This window comes from Propithecus coquereli, unplaced genomic scaffold (genome assembly GCF_000956105.1).
Source record: "Propithecus coquereli isolate 6110/MARCELLA unplaced genomic scaffold, Pcoq_1.0 Scaffold155, whole genome shotgun sequence".
Taxonomy (NCBI): domain Eukaryota; kingdom Metazoa; phylum Chordata; class Mammalia; order Primates; family Indriidae; genus Propithecus; species Propithecus coquereli.
The window spans coordinates 1,935,607-1,956,483 of NW_012139969.1; the positions used below are offsets into that span (position 1 = coordinate 1,935,607).

Here is a 20,877-nt window from a genome sequence, read left to right on the forward strand (position 1 = left end):
TTGGGAGACTGAGGCAGGAGGATCGCTGGAGCCCAAGAGCTTCAGGTTGCTGTGAGCTAGACTAATGCCACGGCACTCAGCTCTAGCCTGGGCAACAGGGTGAGGCTCTGTCTCAAAAAATAAAAATAAAAAAAAAAAAAATTAAAATGAGATTGCATACATAAAGTGTCTGCCTAGTGTAGTACCTGACACAAGATACGAGCTTGGTAAAATTTTCTCTCTGCCACTAGTATCGATTAAGTTATCTTGGTTTACTTTTTAATCTAGCTTTTTAATCTTGTTTGAAAGCTAGCTTTGTGTTCTATGGTGAAATGGTTATAAAATTTGAAATCTTTAATATAAGGGCTATTAGTCCCTTCTTATTTTTAACAAAAGCAAAGAAGTAATTAAAATGAACTTTTTAGGTTAAAACACAACCTTCCTACCATTTAGGGTATTTGGAACCTGATACTCACTACATTAAACATGCTGATTCCAAAGTATTTCAATAGATGACGTTCCTTTGTGTTTCAGTTATCTTTCAACATTAACATATCCAGGTAGCAATGATCTTTATTTTTGAAGTCATCTTGGAACAAGTAATTTTGCTAGTACTATAGTAATGTATTGCACCATGAAAATTAGATTGTTCCAAGAAGTGACATGTTTTTATAGTTGCTGAAGTTAGAAATTTAGCAACGTGATTTTTACTGGGGAACTCTGGTATATGATTTTCTTCCAATTATCCAGTGAATGTTTTGAAAGCTCAACATTTCTTGGTTCTTATGAAGTCCTTAGAGACATGCATCTATTGCTGTACGTCTTGTTCTCAATCTATAGCGGCAGAAAGGTTTTTTTTCGTTTTTAACTTTTCTTTAGTAATTAGGACATTGATCTAAATGGTTAAAGCAATACGAGAAACATGTGAACACGTACTTTATTCCTGTCCCCATAAAATTCTGTCGTCCATCTTTGTTTTTCTTCCACAATATGATTTTGAGTCCTTTTAAGGAGCTCTATGCCTTAGTTTTATATATATGTATATGTGTATGTGTATATATATGACTTTAAAAAAATTTCATATATATAAAATAAAACATATATACATTTTTTAAAGTCTTTTTCTAATGCTAATTTATTCTCTTCTTACCTATACCTTTCTTGGTCCTGCCCCTTCTGGTAATTTCAGTTGTTTCTAGATAAACTGAATTCTAGATTTGGTATTTAAAAATGTTTTATTCAGTTTTATTTTAATCCTTTTTGGTTAGAGGGTGGCATATTCTATTATACTTGTAATGTGAAAATTTAGATGACTGTTTTTGAACAGGAGTGTTTGCATATTGTGACTTCTGGGTATTTTTGCATTTCCTAGTAGCTGTTTAATGATTTTCTTTGTACAGTGGAGATTTTTCTACCATGCTTTTTTAATCTTTTAATCCCCACAGGGTCATAATGTCCATATTTCTCAGAAACAGCTCAGCTAGTTTTTGAGGTCTAGTGACAAAGGAAATTAATTCCCAATGGAACTGAGGACATGAAGGCAGAAGGAATTCCAGCAGGCGGCTGGTAATGAATATTGATTGTGAGCTGTGTGATACTTGCTGTGGACTGGTAAATTTTAGAGCTTCTCTGCAAGGCCACCAGTTAATGTGGAGTGCACATGAAACTTTCTGAAATGTCTGTCCATGGAGCATATAATTTGCCACTTAGTGGCAGTTAGATATTAAAATTCAATTATGGGGTGGGGCCAGTGGGGGTAATCAGACTTTCAGCTTGAGGATGAAAGGGCAAATTTTGATATGCGTTAAAGGGAAAAAACCCACACAAGTATACAGAGTAGTACTTGCAATAGGAACAACAATAGTTTATAGTGAAAATTGCTCAGCAATTAACAGTCGAAGTATGAGCTTCCTGGCATTTGTATTTTAGTAACAGATATGTATATTTCAGCAGCTTTTTAAAGCCAGAATGGGAAAGAGTTTGAGTGGAATGTGTTTTTAGTAGTGTCCAGTAGAGTGTCACCTTACCATTCTGCAACACTATCTGTCAGTGAAAGAGCTTTCAGGAGTTGTATCAAGTCTTAAACTCTCAAAATACACCATTGGAAAAACTTGACAGTCCTGCTAGTACTAGGTGAGCCTGAGGTAACCAGATACTTAAGCTTGTCAGCCATCTCTGCCTAGAATTTAATGAAGTTTTCATCAGGTTGAATTTTCAAAGAATAGAGGTAGCTAAGTATAGGAGGAAATATTAGCAGACAGGAGGGATGAACCCTCTTGCATTGGGTAGTGGTTAACCAATATTTTGACATAGAATTACTTCATTAAATTTTTCGAAAGAAGATTACTGGATTTTTAAGAATTAGGAAAGGACTTGCTTACATGATAACTTCAGATAATACCCAGATATTGAAAGTAAAATAGTGAAGTTCTTCCTTTTACCCCTAGATTGCCACTTCCCAGGAATAAGTTAGTAGTTTGTTGTGTATCCTTTCAAAGCTTGGTCTACGTAAACATACTGTTTACATACTGTGATGCTTTGCCTTTAGTAGTATTAATTATGTTACAGTTCATCTTGGCATTTATGGTCTTCTTTGAATCTAGTAATTGGAGTGACAGATATTTTCATTTATGTAAATGTATGGAGCTGCTAGAATGCATCTGTTGTTACTAATTGTCACCGAAGGGAATTATGTTGATGACTGCATTCTTTTTTTTTTTTTTTTGAGACAGGGTCTCGCTCTATTGCCCAGGCTGGAGTGCAGTGTGGCATGATCCTAGCTCATTGCAACCTGAAACTCCTGAGCTCAAGTGATCCTTCCGCCTCAGCCTCCCAGAGTGCTAGACTTACAGGTGTGAGCCACACCTGGCTGATGACTGCATTTTTGATATAGAAATTGGTCTATTGAGAGGCAGCCTTTCTCATTCCAAACAAGGAAAGCTTCATTAAAGGGAAAAGAAAAATACTTTGCTCTGATTTTTATCCTCAGGCACATATTTTTTTTGGCAGAAATCTTGAATATTCACACATTAGTATCTTAGCCATGTGGATAGTTCCTGGGACACCTCTGCTAATTTTTAATGAAAGCATTCTAGAAAAAATTTTGCTGTCAACTTTTCAAGACAAGCAGCAATATTTTGCTGGTGTTTGGGACACTAGGTAAGTAATGTAACCTGACCCTCCACCTCCCTGCGGAGGTGGAGGTTCTACCCAATTGTGTAGTTATGAGGTAATGAAAACCTGAAACAAGTTGGTGAGAGTACAAATAAGTAATTAGGAAGTGAGAATAGAATAGATTTAGATAGTTGGCTGAATTTTGGGATTTCTTGAAGGATTCAGGAGGCAGCAGATTTCAGTGGATAGAACATGAGTCAGAATATTTGAATTCTAGTAAGGGTTCTGCAACTAAATGACAACCTCTTTGGACCATGGTTTATCTAAGTGTTAAATTGGGGCAAGAACTAGATTTGGGAATTTTCAACCTTTAGCTGCAGAAAGTTTTTTTCTTTTTAATATTAAGTAGAATCTCAGTTTGTTAATTAGATAAAAGTAGAGCTGTTTGGGGTAGAAGGTGTCCCCTAAGTGTTACAAAGAATCCTAAAGGTCTGAGGAGGATGGTTTTTAAATTGATGAAATAGATGACCCCTTTGTAGACCTATTTTTAGAGGGTGCTTTGTACCTTTGGTTCATGATCTACTCCATCAGTCTTGGTACCTGCATGAAGGGGTCCTGTGCATACTTTGCAAAGTCAGTGGTTAAAATACTTACACATGTGTCCACGGTTGAAATAAGACCAAAAGATGACCCCTTTAAGGCAGAATCTATGCAATAGCACAAATATAATTACCCTATGCAAAATGAATTCAATAAAATAATTTTTATCATAAGGCTTGTCAGCTTCTTTGTGGGAAAGAGCTACCTATCATTTGCCCTGAGTTTCAAAACCCAGGTATATATATGATAGGAAAGTGCAGAGGTGTGCTGTTAAGTTTCTGTTTGGAAAGGGGATAAAAGTTCTATTTTCATCCCTTCTTGGTGGAAAGAAGATCTTAGGGTGTATGGTTTTAGCATCCATCTTGAAGATCTGCTGGTAAGAACTGGAGATTTACTAAGTTCTAGTTTACTAGTTAGGAACATCAGCTTTAAAAAATTGGTCATCAGCTAGGCACAGTGGCTCACACCTGTAATCCCAGCACTTTGGGAGGCCAAGGCTAGGGGATCTCTTGAGGCCAGGAGATGGAGACCAGCCTGGGCAATATAACAAAGCCCTTTCTCTACAAAAAATAAAAAAATTAGCCAGGCGTGGTGGCTTGAACCTGTAGTCTTAGCTACTCAGAAGGCTGAGGTAGGAGCTCAGGAGATAGAGATTACAATGAGCTGTGAACATGCCACTGCACTGCAGCCTGGGTGACAGAGTGAGACCTTGTCTCTTACGAAGAAAAAATTGATCATGGTTAGTAATGCCGAATACTTTTTAAACTCATAGGTACACATAGAATTTTTATATAAGTAACTTGGATAATCGGGGATGGGTATGTAGTGATAAAGACCTGAATTGGTTACCTTGTTGAGGAAGTAGAATACACTCTATGCCAGTCATTCTAAGATAAATGGATTAAATAATGTATACAGGATATTTTTTAGTTCTAGTTGTCCATAGTAAACAGAGCATTACTATCAGTGAGGCAATATAGTGTAATGTTATAAGCTCTGGAATTATACTGTCAGGGAATGCATCCTGCCTCTGTACTACCTGTAGAATGGTGATAACAACCTTAAGATGTAGACTGTGTTATTATATAGTAAATTAAATTATACGATACACTTTGCATTATGTCTGACACAATAAAGGTTAACTGCTGTTATGAATTTGCTTTGAGACATTAGTTATGTGTTCAGTAATCTTTTCAAAATGTTCTTTTTTTTTTTTTTTTTGAAAGAAAATGTTCTACTCCCTCCCCCTCTGCCTCCATGGTTTTCTTCAAAGTTATCTTTTCAAAAAAAAAAAAAAGATTCCCAGGCTGTTTTTGATTCTAGGAGGCTTACAGAGAATCTGAAATTCCTTCTTTTTTTTAGACTTCATGATGGGCAGCATCATTACCTAATTTAGAAAAGAGTGGTTAAGTTGTATTCTAACTGTAAAGTAAAATCTCAACTAAAAAATCTATTTTATAATCAATTTTTATTCCCTTGCTTGTTAGAAAGCAAGCTGATATTAGGGATTTGATTTTTTTCGTGAAAGGTAACTTCCAGGGCATCTATGGTAAATTCAGATTATATCTAATCTGGTCTACTCTTCTAGAATGTATGATTCTGTTGATATTCAGAATGGTGGCTCTGATGTCCACTTTTCTAAGAAAAACCCCACTAATCAAAGGAAGATGGTTTCATTTATTATACTGGTTATTAACATGACTGGTACATTTTAAGTTAGTAAGTTGAAATTTAATGAAAAGATTTTATCCTTAATTCTTGGTTAATGGGAATCTTATTTCTCACCATTCTTTTAACAAATATTAAGCATGTGCATAGCAAGGCATTGTGGAAATACAAAATTAGAGACATATACTGGTTTCCAAATAATTTATGATCTATTAAAATATATTGTTTGCTTCATGGATCTTCATGGTTTCATAGAATACTACATTTCAATTAACCATTTATACTATGTAGATTTGTAGAATATTAAAGCTGAAAGAACCTTAGAAATCATCTATTTCAATCTTCTGATTGTATATGCAAGGGAACTAAGGTTTCAGATTTTGACATATATTTATATATTTATTAAAAGAATGATTTTATATGCTGATATACTTTTTTAAAAGTCACAATTTAAATTGATATGTCCAGAATTTTATTACCATGCAGTTTGGTATTCATTTCTGAAATACTATCAGAATACATGGTAACACATTCTAGAAAATCAATTCATGCCTACACAATCTTGGCCTTTTTTTTTTTTTTTAACCAGGGTTTATGATTTTACTAAATATGATAATACTCTGAGATTACTAAGTGGAGAACTACGTTTTGCAAAGTGTTCACTAATCTTTGTAAACTATCATTTAAAATTAAGAGAGATACTTTTTTTGGGGGGGGAATAGGACCTTGAATTGTGTACTTTATATAGTAAGGTAAGAGATTCTGGTTAATGGGAAAATTATTTGAGACAAAGATGGTATAGCTACCAAATAATATTGAATGTAGAAGAAAAAGGTGGAAGATTTATCAGTTTTGATAGAGAAAAAAAAATAAAACCAGGAATTTGGAGGTGCTGTGGAGGACATGATACATTTGAATCCGAGACCACAGGTATTTAACAATGGAAGGGGTTCTTAGAAAATCATTGCTTAAAGTGATTTGTAAGTCACAAATATACTGTAATTAAAATTGCAAGTTTATTGACCTGGGGTGTTATTCTGGGATAGCTCCACTCTAATTTCTTGATCTTACACAACACATTCTCTAGGTTCCCTGTAGGTTGAGTCACCATAATTCTCAATTTGTGCTTGTTACCCTATCATAATTATTAATAGCATTCCTTTTACTCTCAAAAGTATCCTGGTTTGGATGACAAATTTTGTGGTACCTTACCCAGCAGTGTAGTATTTGCCTCTGGGTACTTAGCAGGATGAAAGCTTATGAAATTTCCTCCTATATTGGGTAACAGTATTTTCCCTATGACGGGAGATTTCCGTTAAATGGAGTTAAATTTCTGTTAAATTAGGAGGACATTAATTAAGGTAGCCTAGTGGAAGTCTGGGATATCTCAAGGTTTAAGATGATTTATAGGCTAGAAAAAAGCCCTGTGTTTTTCTGTGCTCGTGTCAGTAACACAAGATAGGTGGACATTACTAGCTTATTGGGGCAGGAGTGAATTTTCATTGCTGGAAGATAGCTTTGCATTTATGTATTTTGTTTTTTAAATTTACCTGCAGTAAGATACACTTAGTCCCAAGGGCAAGTAAATCTCAGTACATGATTATAATTATTTTTCAGATGATATACTTAATTAAAAAATAGACTTCATTTTTTAGAACAATTTTAGGTTCACAGCAAAATTAAGCAAAAAGTAGAGTTCCCTCAAACCCTCTCCTTCCACCCACACACAGCTTCCTCCACTATCAACATCACCCTCTAGAGTGGTACATTTGTTACAGTAATGAATCTACATCACACATCATCACTCAAAGTCCATAGTTTACATTAGGGTTCATTCTTGGTGTTATACGTTCTGTGGATTTTGAAAAATACATAATGTATCCACCATTAATAGTATCATACAGAATAGTTTTATTGCCCTAAAAATCCCCTGTGCTCCCCCTATTTATCCCCCCTCCCTTTCTCTTAACTCCTGGTAACCACTGACATTTTTTCCATAGTTTTACCTTTTTTAGAATGTCATATATGTAGTTGGAATCATACTATGTAACCTTTTCAGATCTGCTTCTTTCACTTAGTAATGTGCATATAAGGTATTCCCATGTCTTTTTGTGGCTTGATAGCTCATTTCTTTTTAGCACTGAATAGTATTTTGTTGTCTGGAAATATATTTAATTTTAAGAAAGTATCCTTGATTGTCTGTTTTTAGATTGGCATACTAAATCCACAAGTATGATCTTTTAATTCTTTTAACAGTGGATTGAATATATGATAAATTCCTATTTAATGGGAGCAGAATTGCTTATTACTTTAAGAATGATTTGCCGTATGTTCCTGAATGAACAATAATTATAAAAATTGTTGAGAATTTGGAGAGGAATATAGATCTTCATGAACAGTGTGTAATGTCAAATGTCACAATACTTGGACCCTCTTAATCTAATCATGTAAATACTTTTTGCTGCTGTCACAACCTAAGTAGTTGGTAAGTTTACAATTTTAGCACATCGTCAATATGATCTATATGTAAGGGAATCAAATTTGTCACATTTCATAACTCATTTTTTAAAATTCAAAATAATACTCAGTAAAATTCTACCGAGTATCCTCAATTTTTTAAATTGAGAGACATTGGGACCTACAGGGAGGAAGGAGATTTCCCATTCCATGCCATTGTGGGAACGTAGAATCTCTTGGTCACTTAGCTATGTGTTACTGTCACATCCTTATTTTCCAAAAATATATCTGGTTAGTTTTTACAGAATTATTGAAGAGGACCAGAACATAGGAAAAAGAGCATAAATATTATAATACTTCATAAACTTTTATCATGGTCTAAAATAGTAGTTACTATTTCTGTTGTATTTTCTGTAGAATCACTTGGTCTGTGGTATATTGGCTTTGTTTCTCTTCAATACTTTATTGCAGGGTACAGGGTAGGAATTGGTTTACCTTTCGGCTTTAGGCTGAGATTTCATATATTTTCCTTTTTAAAAGTTGAGAAAATTTGGTTGGGATTATGTATTATCTTTTTCCTAACAAAGAGCATTTCTATGTTAAGTGAAATTAGCCAGGAACACAAAGTTAAACACTATATGTTCTCACTCACAGGCAGAAGCTAAAAAAAGTTGATCTCATAGAAATAAAAAATAGAACAGAGGTTACTAGAGCTGGGAAGGGTAGGGGGGAGGGGGTATAAGGAGAGGTTTGTTAAAGTACACAAGCTAGATAGGAGGAATAAGTTCTAGTGTTTTATGGCACTGTAGTTAACAGTAATATTTATATATTTTAATAAAGCTAGAAGAGAGGATATTGAATCTTCCCAACATGAAGAAATGATAAATGTTTGAGATGATGTATATGCTAATTACCCTGAGCTGATCACTATACATTATCTGTATTAAAACGTCACTATGTACCTCATAAATATGTACAATTATTATGTGTCAATTAAAGACTTAATTTATAAAAAAGAAGTATTTTTACTTTGGAACCAAATGGGCATTGTTTTTCTCAAAAGGTTAAGGCTTTTTTGTTAAGATTAATAGCATTATGCACTCTAGTCAACTAAAGTCTACTGCTGCTTTGGGACCTTTTGGTATGGATATTGTGTCTTATATCTGCGTCATTTACTTGGAGAACATGAGAAGACTCTTCTTTTTTTTTTTTAATCTTCCGAATAATAAATAATAATAAAGTGTTTACTTGATGTTATTAAAAGTGTTGTCCAGTTATAAAAAGGAAATTAATTCCTAATTGGGTGTATTTTATCGTAGTAAAAGTATGTTGCATTCAGTAGTGAATCATCTGGAAAGAGATATAATTATGCCAAAAGTTCCATTCTCAGTCCCTTTTTCATCCTCCCTGGGTGATCTCATCTCCCATGGCTTCAACTTCCACCTAAGCTGATGATTCCCAAGTGCATATTTCCAGCTTCCATCTCTCTCTTAAAGATCAGATCCTTATTATTAACTACGTCTGGACATCTCAATGGAATAACTTACCCTGTACTTCTCCCAAGACAACGCTCAGCCTGCCTTTCCTTATTCCATTTACAATATCATTCCATCCCCGGTTAACAAGTTGACTTGATTCTATCTTCTAAACGTTACTCACATCCATCACCTTCTCAGCATTCCCACAGCCACTCTTAGTTAGTTCAAACTCATTTTTTATTTGGATTATTGAAGAAGCTTTCTAATAACCCTCTATTGACTTCCTTATTTCTGACATTCTTTGTACTGTCACCAGTTGATCAGTCACACCCCTTGTTCTGTGGAAAGAAGCCCAAGGTGTTTAGCTATATGCTCTTCATAGCCTATAGGATGCCTGTCATTTTCCCTAAATTGTGAGGTCTTGAGAATATAGTTTGTCCTATTTTTCAGTGTAGGATGTGAGCACTTAACAGGTGATTGGCATATAATAACACTCAAAAAATGTTGAATTTTTTCACCTTTATCTAATACTCATTCCTATTACTTTTCAACACTGTGCTCATACTGTTTCCTCTTGCCTAGAACAAGAAGACCATCTCTCCTCTCTGCCCAGCTGACTCAGATTTTAATGCATAAGCTTTCTAGGTGTACATTAGCCTACTCCCCCAGCAAAATTAGTTATTTCTCATAATAACTGTTGTGTGTATCTGTTATAGAAGTGGCTGTTGTCAGTTGTGTTGTGTTTTGATGATTATTCTATCTCATGTCTTTCAAGGTTTAGATCTGTTTAGGAACAAAGTTTATTTTAATTATCCCTGTGCAAAGTCCTTGGTAAATAGGCCCTCAATAAATGGTAAATTGAATTGAAAGCGTGTCTCAATTTATAGATAGGTAAACAGAACAAATCGAAGATAAAGTTCAGTGCTTTGAAGTCATAGCGAGTGACATGGTTTTTTAGCAAACATTTTTGCTACTCTAGTTGTTTTGGTCATGGATCTCGGACTTAGCTGCTGGGAGAGTCTTTACATGGTTTCAAAAACATCTATGTGGTTCCTATGCCCTTATTTTCCTTCTGTTTGAACAAGCTGAAAATTTAACAGTTTCAGACTCTCTAAGACATTAGTTATCAGAGTGTGGTACTGTGGTCCCTGGACCAACAGTACTGGCATCACCTGAGAACTTGTTACAAATGCAGATTCTCACGCCCCCTTTAGCTTCACTGAGTCAGAAGCTTGGGATGGGGCCCAGCAGTATGTGTTTTAACAAGCCCTCCAAATGGTTCTGATGCATGGTAAAAGTTTAAACATTGCTCCTCTAGGATTTTGTTATCTAAGGAAAGTTGTGCCTTTCATATGTAATAACAGAGTGCCCATTGTGGTTTCTACTATAAGCTGTTTGTGCTTTGGAAATAATTCATCACTAGGAAGACCAGAACTAATATTACCTAACATCCTGGGATGTGATTCAAAAATTAAAATTCCCTCCGCAAAGTATTTGAGTCTGTGATTTCTGAGAATGGCTGTTTAAAAAAAGGTGGAGGGAGGAGGCTTCCTGCCTCTTTCATTTAAAATGTCTTCTAGATTATACTCTAGACTGTCACCTTGGACAAGTTGTGTTCATTGTGATACTCATGGGGTATATGATGATGAAAGAATGAGATGAATACCTTATCTTCCACATTTCAATCCTGATTGTTGGTGTTTTGTCAGAGACAGAAAGTAAGCTTGTTGTCAGAAATTATACTGAATCTATAGACAAATGCATTTCACGTAAGAAGTAATTAGTGAAGATTAGCTTTTGATTAGTAATAACCCATGGCTTTTGAAAATGGTTTTGTTCAATCTGTTAAAGAAAAAATGATGCTTATTAATGCACGTAAGAAAGACTTTATTCAGATCATTGTGATCAGTATAAGGACCACTACAGTATGATTTTGCAGTGGGGAAGAGAGATTGGACTAAACTCTGAATACAGTATGGTCAAAGTGGGAATTTATAGCCAAGGAGCAGGGTGGGGGTCAGTAGATAGAAAATTACTAAGAGAAAACTTAAAGAGTAAGGAGGATTCTGGCTAAACCAACCAAACAGATTCCGACTGAGGACAGGCCAGGGTGATTTAGACCTCACCTGGAGGATGATGGACGTTAAGGAAGCTGATGAGATACTGAGGATGATCAAGGATGAGGGGTTCTTGCTAAACTGACTTAACAGGGTTCTTTGCTGAAACTGAATTTTACAGGGAAGTTCACAGATGAGCTTAGGAAAAGCCTGATTAAATTTTGGTCAAGCAAAGAATCTTTGTCAAACTGGAATATTCAGCCTTTCTAGCATATTGTTTAGATTTTGCCTTTAATAAATCCTAACTGGAGGGTCAACTGAAGCACACTCTTAAAATACTTCGTAACTATTTTTTTTTTTAATTAAAATTGTTTTTGGCCTCAAAACTCCATTTTGGGTGTAGTTCTAGATTGGCCTATAGCTATTAGCCTATAGCTATAGTCTTTTGGGATAAGAGCTTTTATGAGTATTTGCTTAAATATATAAGGGTTTCACTGTTTGAACCAAGCTTTTCATTAAGAACTCCCTTTAAGATACAGCTGGTTTGCGTGCATTTGTCTTTCTCCTTTGGATGAAACATCCTTGATTTTTAATGGCTAGCAAAACTAGCTTTTTCTCTTGTGTGTCAGCATCTTGAGTACTGTTTGTGGAGTTAGAAAGTGAATTACCTAAAGTTTTCTAACAAGACTAGCTTGACAGCAGACTGTGGCTACTGCATTTTTGCCCTTGGATAGACACATTCTTAGTTTTTAAAAAGTCATGGTCATTTTTATGTCAAAATGGGACCTGATCTTTAGCCTTACTTTATTGGATCTGACTTTCTTTGCTCAAGAGTAAATTAAGTTCCTCTTTCTTCTCTGGGGTGAGAAAGAAATGTTAGACTCAAGGAGTGTCTTTGATAATAAGCTGTTTAAATGAGTACTATAAAAGCCTGGACTCAGTGGCTAGTATTTTCTGATAAATAACATATAAGCAGGGCTTTCAATCTGTTAGAGCCCACGCAAAGATATTAAGGCTCATAGGCATTAGCTCTGGGAACATGTTAGACATGCAGGAAGAAATGCAAAGAGGGCTTAATTCTGAGCTGATTCTTCTCTTTGCTTTAAAAAATTTCCAGTTCCTTCTGTTTCCCAGATCTGGTGTCAAGTTCTATTTTTATAAGACTTTTTTTCTAAAACTAGAATTTATTCTGAATCATTTTTATTAACTGCTGGCAACTTTACCTTATTTAATGTGAATTTCTATTTGAAACATGTTGAAATTCTTGGGATTAGTGGGGTTTTTTTGGTTGGTTGGTTTTTTTGTTTGAGACAGAGTCTTGCTCTGTCACCCCGGATAAAGTACAGTGGTGTCATCGTAGTTCTCTGCAACCTCAAACTCCTGGGCTCAAGTGATCCCCCTGTCTCAGCCTCCTGAGTAGCTGGGACTACAGGCGTGTGCCACATGTCTGGCTGAGTTTTCTATTTTTTTTGTAGAGATGAGGTCTCGCTCTTGCTCAGGCTGGCCTTGAACTCCTGAGCTCGAGTGATCTTTTCACCTTGGCCTCACAGCCTCACGGAGTGTTAAGTTTACAGGCGTGAGCTACTGCGCCTGGCCAGATTAGTGGTTTTCAATGCTTTTTTTTTTTTGAAAATTGAAAAATTCAAAAAAAGTCAATCCAGTGGACAACCTCCCACTTCCATAGGTGAGTCTGAGCCCTGCCCCCCATTTTCTCCCACATTGCTTTTGAGGTACCTTAACAGAACACCCAGGACTGGTTTAGATCATTTTTTAAGTAACAGAGTAGAATGCTTGCATAAAATTGTCGTTATATTATTACATTGATAGCTTGCAGGTTACAAAGTAATTTTACAGACATTGTTCATGTGAATCTCACCGTGACCTTATGAAGAAGATAGGAATTATTGTCCCCATTTTTCAGACGAGGAAACTGAGGTTGAAGAAGTTGAAGAATCCAACCCAGATGTTCTAAACCATGGCTCATTTCCCTATAAGGTGAGCTCTCAGCTTAATAGAGAGACCCTTAACTGTTCACTCATCTAACGGTAGTATAATCTAGACTCAGGTATGTCTGGAACATATCTGAAATTATATGCAAAATTATGTTTGTATTTTTCTGGGATGAGAGAGGCCCATGACATTTTATAATACTTCTAATTTTTTTCTTTTTTTGTCATTTACTTTTAGACCCACGGATCTAGGTAGATCATGCTTGCTTAGCTTGTCAATAGGAATTGACCACAGGATTGAATGAAAATCCTTGTTAAAGGAGATCAGTCATATCAAATATTTATCTGTTGTCTGTCCTAAAGTAACTTAACATTTGCACATAGCTTTACAGTTTACAGAACTCTTCCACATACGTTATATGATTTTTACAACTATCCTAAAGAGTAGGCAGCATCATTCCCATTTGAAGAAGCTGCTCAAAGTTAAGAGAATTTAAGTTGTAGAAGTAGTGACTCAAAGGTTGACACTGTTTCTTAGGCTGAAATTAATTTGACATGATCTAAAATGTCATAACTACCATCTTATCTTACATTTTGTGAATTTACAGTTTGGCCTGACCAATATCTACTTTCTTCCCGAATATCATTGTTAAACAGCCTAATATATAATTGATAAGTTTATTCTTTGTGTTTTTGAAAAGGAGAATTTAAACTGCCTCTTTTTATTCTCATTATTCTTGGATTTTCCACACTGTTAATATTTCAGATTTAATGGTTTATAACTAATAACGTTTGCTGATTCCTTGAGTCCATGTACATGTGTCTGCTGTTACCACTCTCCTCATTGTATAATAGTTTGCTCTAATGATAGGAAGGAATGAAGAATTCCTTCTTTTTCATTCCCTTCTGCGGTTAACATTTCTATTCTGGTTCTCATTTTATTTGAAAAGTTAAGCTTAATTTTTTTGTTGTTTCTTGAAGAAGCTGGATTTTAAAGTTAAACTGATTTTGGATGTAAAGTTCTGCATCCCAGGCTTCTGTGGAACAGTACTTCAGGCTGCTGCCCATGGTCTGTTTAGCATTTATTTCTGTGGAGACATATAATAATAGCTAACATTATTGAGTGCTTACTATATGCCAGGCACTGTTTTAAGCTATGTTATCTCATGTAATCCTCACAATAACCTTATGAGGTAGCTGCTATTATTAGCCCTGTTTCACAGATTAGGGAGATGAAGCTCAGAGAGGTTAGGTCACTTGCCTAAGGTCAGACAGTTAGTGACAGAGCCTTATTGCGAACCCAGGCAGTCTGATTTTAGAGTTTGCTGCTTTTGGTCACCAAACTATATAGTCTCTCTTGGCATGAACTAGATTTCCCTATTTCTCCAAGGCAGTAGGGTGGTTAATATAGGCTGAGAAGATTCCTTTAGTCATTTTAGATGGCATAATTTCACAATAAAGGGTGGGCCGTGGTTTCAAAGCTACTGATAGGAATGATCTTAATTTCCAAACTTTTGTCATACCTGCCTGAAAGGAACAGGTGTGAATTTGGAAAATGCTTTGTAACTGCTGCTATTTCTTCCTACAGATCAGACATAGTGCCTTCTTTCTGCTGCAGAGAATGAGGTTACCCTGTTTCCGGTCCACTGCGGGGGGCTTCAGGCCTGCCTTACTCTTGGTCAGTCCAAACAGAGTGAGTGCATGTAGACTTCTGACCTGCCTTTGGTGTCAAGGAATAGTGATGAATGATCTGTTTCCTAATTAACAGCAAGGATAGGCAGGCTGTACAGTAGTCTGAGGCTCAAATCTATGACAGCCTTATAGCAGTCAAGGGTCATTTAGACATTTGAGATACTCATAGTCCCTATAACCACATTTAGATGTCTGTGGGTCTTGCTCAGTCTTCTTTTTGAGGTAGATGACCTAAATTTGTGTGTGTGAAAGACAGAGACAAAGGAGAGAGAAATGCTCTTATGTCCTTGGCTGTCATTTCCTCTTCATTGTGAGGCACCCACAGGGAATTAGTGGTAGTGGGAGCTTGTAGGGAACAGCTGTTTAAAAGAAAAAAAGGTGACAAAAGCAGGCAAGATTTAAAGGCCTGGCCTTGGCAATAGTCATCTGAGGGAGAGGGAGAGAAGTTAGTCTTATTTCTTACTCTGTGGTTGCCCTGGAGGTAAATGTAAAAATCACTGATGGTCTCTCCTACAGAGAGCTAGGCTAGCTTTTTTGCTTCTTTAGGGCACATATAAAAGCAGTTTTCTTGGGATTGGGCTCAACTTGCTTTTCTGTGTTCCCTTTTTCTTCTCACCCTCTGCTATATATCTACACATCCAGTTTTCCCTGCCAGAGAGCTCCTCCTTTTCTCCGGCTGCCGAGTCCCAGCTGTCATCTCTGCCTCCCAACCCCCACCCCCAGTTATGCAATTTTACATTACACTTCTCCTGGTTTTGCTGCCTCCATTTTTAATGCTCTGCCTGCTATCCCCTCCAACACCAGCTTCTAGTCCCTCCCTCCCCCAAAGCCATTCAACTCCCCTTCTTATTGTTGCACTGAATGCACCGATATTAATACTTTGTCAAAACTCTTTGAGATTGGCCCAGTCACTTAAGACAGTGGGTGGAGATGATTGCAGGGAGGGGATGGGTCGGGAGGTTGTTTTTCTAAAATTTAGGCTTTTTCCAAAATACTGGATGAGACTTGACCTGGAGATCAAACAGATGCTTCTGCTGGTCTCCCAACTTAGGGCAGTTGTATGCTTTCTTGTTGAGGGCACATAATTGTTTAAAAGCCCTTGGTAATGAAGACAGGGCAGTGAGTCAGGCTCTGAGCCGCCTACCTCCTACTGCTGCAAGAGCTGGTTCTTTTCCTGAATTGGAGCTAATTTTGGATGGATAATGAGGTGGATGGTTGCTAATAACTTTCCCTTGCTAATTGTGATTTCACAGTACTGTGTAAAGAGGTGTTTCTTTCTTTGTTTCTTTTTCCCTGCTGTTTGGAGGGGAAATAGATCTGTTTTCATGATTTTTGATGAGTGTTCAGCTATCAAGGAATCCCCTAGTTGGTTTGTTTAGAGACAGTATGGTTTATTGGAAAGAGCCCTGGCCTAAGAGCTGTAGACCTGTGTTCTAGTCCCAGCCCCGCTCAGGACAAGCTGCCTAAGTGATCTTGGGCAATTCATGAACCTGCCTCTGCACCTGCCCTGTGAACACATGAGATGTGATGTATGTGGAAACACTTTGCAAATATAGAGTTTCATAAAAATTTTAGATGCTGCCCTTTACTAATTTGGCTTCTGCTACACACCAGAGAAATGTTTGTAATGTCTTTTAAACTCCTTCCACCTCTGAAGTTAGCCTCTTTAAGAGCAGGGCATTCGAATCATCAGAACTAGGGGCAGTCTCTTGCCTCAGAACAGGCTTTTTCTTTTGCTTTCTCCCTGTTCATCCCTCACCTCCCCCTGTTGCTTTAGGAACTCTTTCCATCCTGTGCTCCTCTATCTCCATTCTTTAGTAAGGTTTTAATTTTAAGGAGTTAGTGATCATAGTGTGTTGCATATTCCAGTGTAGGGTTCCTGGCTTTTTGTGGCCAGGAATTAATTAATTTATAAATTAAGTGGTGACAAAGCATAACTTCAACTTTTAAGTAACTACAAAAACTTTTCTAGCCTAGTAAGACATATTGACTGCAGTTGTAGAAAGTGTTAAAAGAGACCATGCTTCGCTTTGGACACATCTGGATTCGAGGGCATACTTTCTTTAGTAGCTTGTGACTGTGGGGAAAATGTTTACATTTTTGGACCTTAGTTTCCACACCTTTGTGGGGATTGTAATGGCACCTATCTTTTAAGGCAGTTGTGAGGATTAAATGAGATAATAAATGTAAAGTGCTTAGCACATTACCTAACATACAACAACACACAAACTTAGGAAATGTTACCTGTTTACATATATGTCTGATAATAATGGCTTTCAAAGAAAGCACAGGAAGATGTCCATTGTTGGTGTCCTAAAGGATTTTTAATGTTGTTTTTAAATAAATTTGTTTAAATATGCAGCATATAATTTACTAATTCAAAGAACATTTTTGTCTTGGTCCCATTTTCCTCAGTGCAAATAGAAAATTGAACTGACTCAGATGAGCATTCATTCCTCCTTAACAAGAGTCTTGCCTGGGGTATTACGATTAGGCTGAATGACTTGCTCAGTTCTGTGCACTGGGAATCATGCTGTTTAGACTGTTTCTCAGCTACCTTTGAATTGTGTGGTATTGAGATTTGGGGTTACACTGAAATTGGATGGATTCTTGGTGGTTCTGAACATACTTTGCAGGCATCCTTTTTATGTGAGTGTGGTCAAGACGTTGAGAAATAGGCCTGCTTTGAAGTGCAATTCAGAGGAAGGAAAAAAAATACAAAACAAGTCCACTGACAGAGTTTTAGGGCATAAACAAGTGCATAATTACAGCATTTGAGAGGCTATAAACTCCCCAAGTTCACAGAGAATGTGATAAGACCATTTGTGATTTCCACTTATGGTCAAGAATATGATTAAAACAGAGTAATACTATTACTGCATTCCAGGGATTTACTGATACCCAATTTTCTTTGATGGCTGAACCAGTAGAAAAATGAATGAAACCAGCTTCCTTTACCTCTCCCTTTGTATTATCTGGCATTGACTTTGACAGGCGGGCAGGTGGCAGTTTGTCAAATGGACTGAGACATGGCTTCTTGGATACCACTTTATTTGGCAGTGAGCTCAGCTCTTGATACAGGGACTTGGGGGCTCTTTCCTGTAATTGTAAAATTTCTACATTTGAGAATGACATCTGTTTGGCTTCTTGGATCCTCTGGTAGATATTTCCTCACAGGGAACAAGACTTGTTGGATCTGAAGAGATAGTTTAGAACGGCGTATTAAAGGCAGCACATTTAGTCTGAGTCTGTTAATCACAACATTCCTGCCCTCCTCAGATTCTAAAAGTTTCAGGAATTGAAAGTCTAGTATGAATTTGGAGGTCTTGATTTCTGCTTGAGTAAATATATTATCTCCCTTCACATTCTTAGATCCATGGGGTGGAGTTTATCTCCATAGGCAAATACCAACTATGAATATAAACAGAAATTTTTCCACTTAGCAACCTCCATTTTTAGCTAGTCCTGTTAAATCCTTGGCTTCTGGACTATAGGAAAACTGTTTAATTTAGTTCTTACTCTCCTCTGGAATGTTCTTAGTCTGATGTTGGCAGACCCTGACCTCACTGCTCACTGCAGAGGGGCTGGCTTGGCTTATGCTCCAGGTCACCCAAGGGAAGTTGCCAAGCCACTGAGTGCCCTCTTTCTTGCCCTGTATCTTGGGACACTGCCTGAATTGGTAGAAATGCTGAATGAACCCGAAGTGGAGTGAATGGGTGAGAGAGAGTGTGCTTGCACTGTGATTTTGTTACTTGTGGACCCAACTCCAAGTTTTCAAATAAGCCTGGATTTTTTTTACACTTTTTCTGCCATTTCCACTTTGTCTTGAGGAAGTGTAACCTCAAGCAAATTATGGGCAAGTGGAGGTAGGCATCAGCTTTAATTCCTGGACAGTCCCTGACAGTGTTGGTTGAGGCCTGGCTTTCACCCTCAAGTTTAGTTTAATTAATCAGCATACATTTCTCATTCTTTTGAGCTGGCTTCTAGTAGCCAGGCAACTAAACTATATAGAGCCGGTGAAGTATACCATGGTTATTTCTACAGCTGTCTTTCAGAAGACTTTTCTAGTTACATGTATTTATGGGATTATGGAGGGCATAAGACCCTCCACTGGATGGTGATAAGTTGGGTTGTTGGTGCTGCTGGTCCCACTCCTGAGCTGACCCCCAGAGTATCTCACTGTGGTGTGAAATACAGACTGTCCTGTTCTCCTGAGTCTAAAGGTCTGCATTCAGGTAGAGGCTGCCTAATCACAGACAGCTGGGTAGGTAATTTGCCGTAGCCCCAGGGAAGAGTAGGAGGTGGAGAAAGTCTAATCTGAACTCAAGATAGGGCATGAGAGAGAAATTTGCTACATTATCAGTTGAAATTTGTACTCTAAATCCCAAGAGAAGGCACCAGTAGGTCAGTTAGTACTCCTTGTTGAGGCTTGCAAGAGACATTGCATCTCTAACAGTGTTTACCCTTCCAAAAAAGAGATCCTGACTTGGTATATAAACCTACTGCCACTTCCGGTTATCTTTCATCACTTGCCTGAGTTTGAAAAGGTAATGAATGGTTTGTGTTCTAAGGAAAGAGGCTCTTCCCCAAGACCTGAGGCTTTCTCATTCCCACCAGCTGGGCCCATTGCTAAAATGCTTTCCAGTGGGCTTGCTTCTGCCTGGCCAGCACCTGGGCTGCCCCAGCTTGTAATTAGCCTGCCTTTGCTTCATAAGCTTCCCAGGGTGGTTCTTCTTCTAAGAGCTTGTATGAATTGCTATTACTGTCTCTTTATAGTTTAAAAATGAATCCTTTTTTGTTCTTGCAACTCATTTGCTTTTTTCTTTTCTTTTCTTTAAATTACTATTAACACCTATTGATTCTTTTTTTTTTCTGATTGGCCTGTCACTGCATTCCTGCTCCCCCTCCCTCTAGCTGGGTTTGTCAAGTCGCCCATGTCAGAAACTAAGCTCACGGGGGACGCGTTTGAGCTGTACTGTGACGTGGTCGGGAGCCCCACGCCAGAGATCCAGTGGTGGTACGCAGAAGTCAACCGGGCAGAGTCTTTCAGACAGCTGTGGGACGGTGCTCGGAAGCGCCGTGTCACCGTAAACACCGCCTACGGGTCAAACGGCGTGAGTGTGCTGAGAATAACCCGGCTCACCTTGGAGGACTCTGGGACTTACGAGTGCAGGGCCAGCAACGACCCCAAGAGGAATGACTTGAGGCAAAACCCCTCCATAACATGGATTCGAGCCCAGGCCACCATAAGCGTCCTTCAGAGTGAGTCCAGCACCCTACAGTAGTAGTACTGTAGTCATTAGAGGTGGCCCAATGACCCTTCCCTTCTGCTTCCTTTCCCTCTTCCCCAGTATGATCGCTCACCCCACCCCTTGTCTTTGTTTTTTCAAACCCACGACCCTTTTGGTTGTAGTGTATGAAAACATCTGTGGCAACTTTTTTTCTTCTTTGCCGTGCTCTCTGCCTCCATTGTCCCCCAACCCTTCTCTGTGTCTTTCTTCTCAGGAACAAAGAACTTGAGGAGATCCGTGAGTGTCCAAATTCATCTGTGTTGGGGAGAAGTGGGGAGGGAGAACTGGGGAGGTTAAAAAAAATTTTAAAAAACTCAGAAAACCAGGCAGTCAAAGGAGGGTAGTGTTGAAATTGTTTCTTTCCCTCCCCTTTGATTTTGTAGTAGGTTTCCTGCTATCCTTTTGCTGATTTCTTCTCTGGTGCCTTTCTATTTTTGTTTCTCTCCCCAATCTAACTACTTTTTTTTTCTTCTGTTCATCTGTTTGAAGCTCTCTGAGTAGCTGCCTTCACCTCTGGTTTTGAGTTTGTGTCTGCCCCGCCTCTTCCCTCACTGTGACCTGGTGTCATCCTGTTCTGTGATGGGAATGTTGC

The 20,877-nt window shown here is 37.7% G+C and overlaps 1 protein-coding gene across 3 annotated transcripts in view; it reads left to right on the forward strand.

Moving 5' to 3' along the window:
* The window catches only part of NPTN (neuroplastin), a 66,428-nt gene that overhangs the window by 12,815 nt on the left and 32,736 nt on the right, over window positions 1-20,877 (forward strand). For 2 of the 3 annotated variants that reach the window (XM_012640619.1, XM_012640620.1), the window contains exon 2: window positions 19,909-20,256. The exons of the other annotated variant lie outside the window; for it this stretch is intronic. In XM_012640619.1, coding sequence (XP_012496073.1) covers window positions 19,909-20,256 — 348 coding nt within the window. The remainder of the gene's footprint in view (window positions 1-19,908; window positions 20,257-20,877) is intronic. 3 annotated transcript variants of the gene reach the window in all.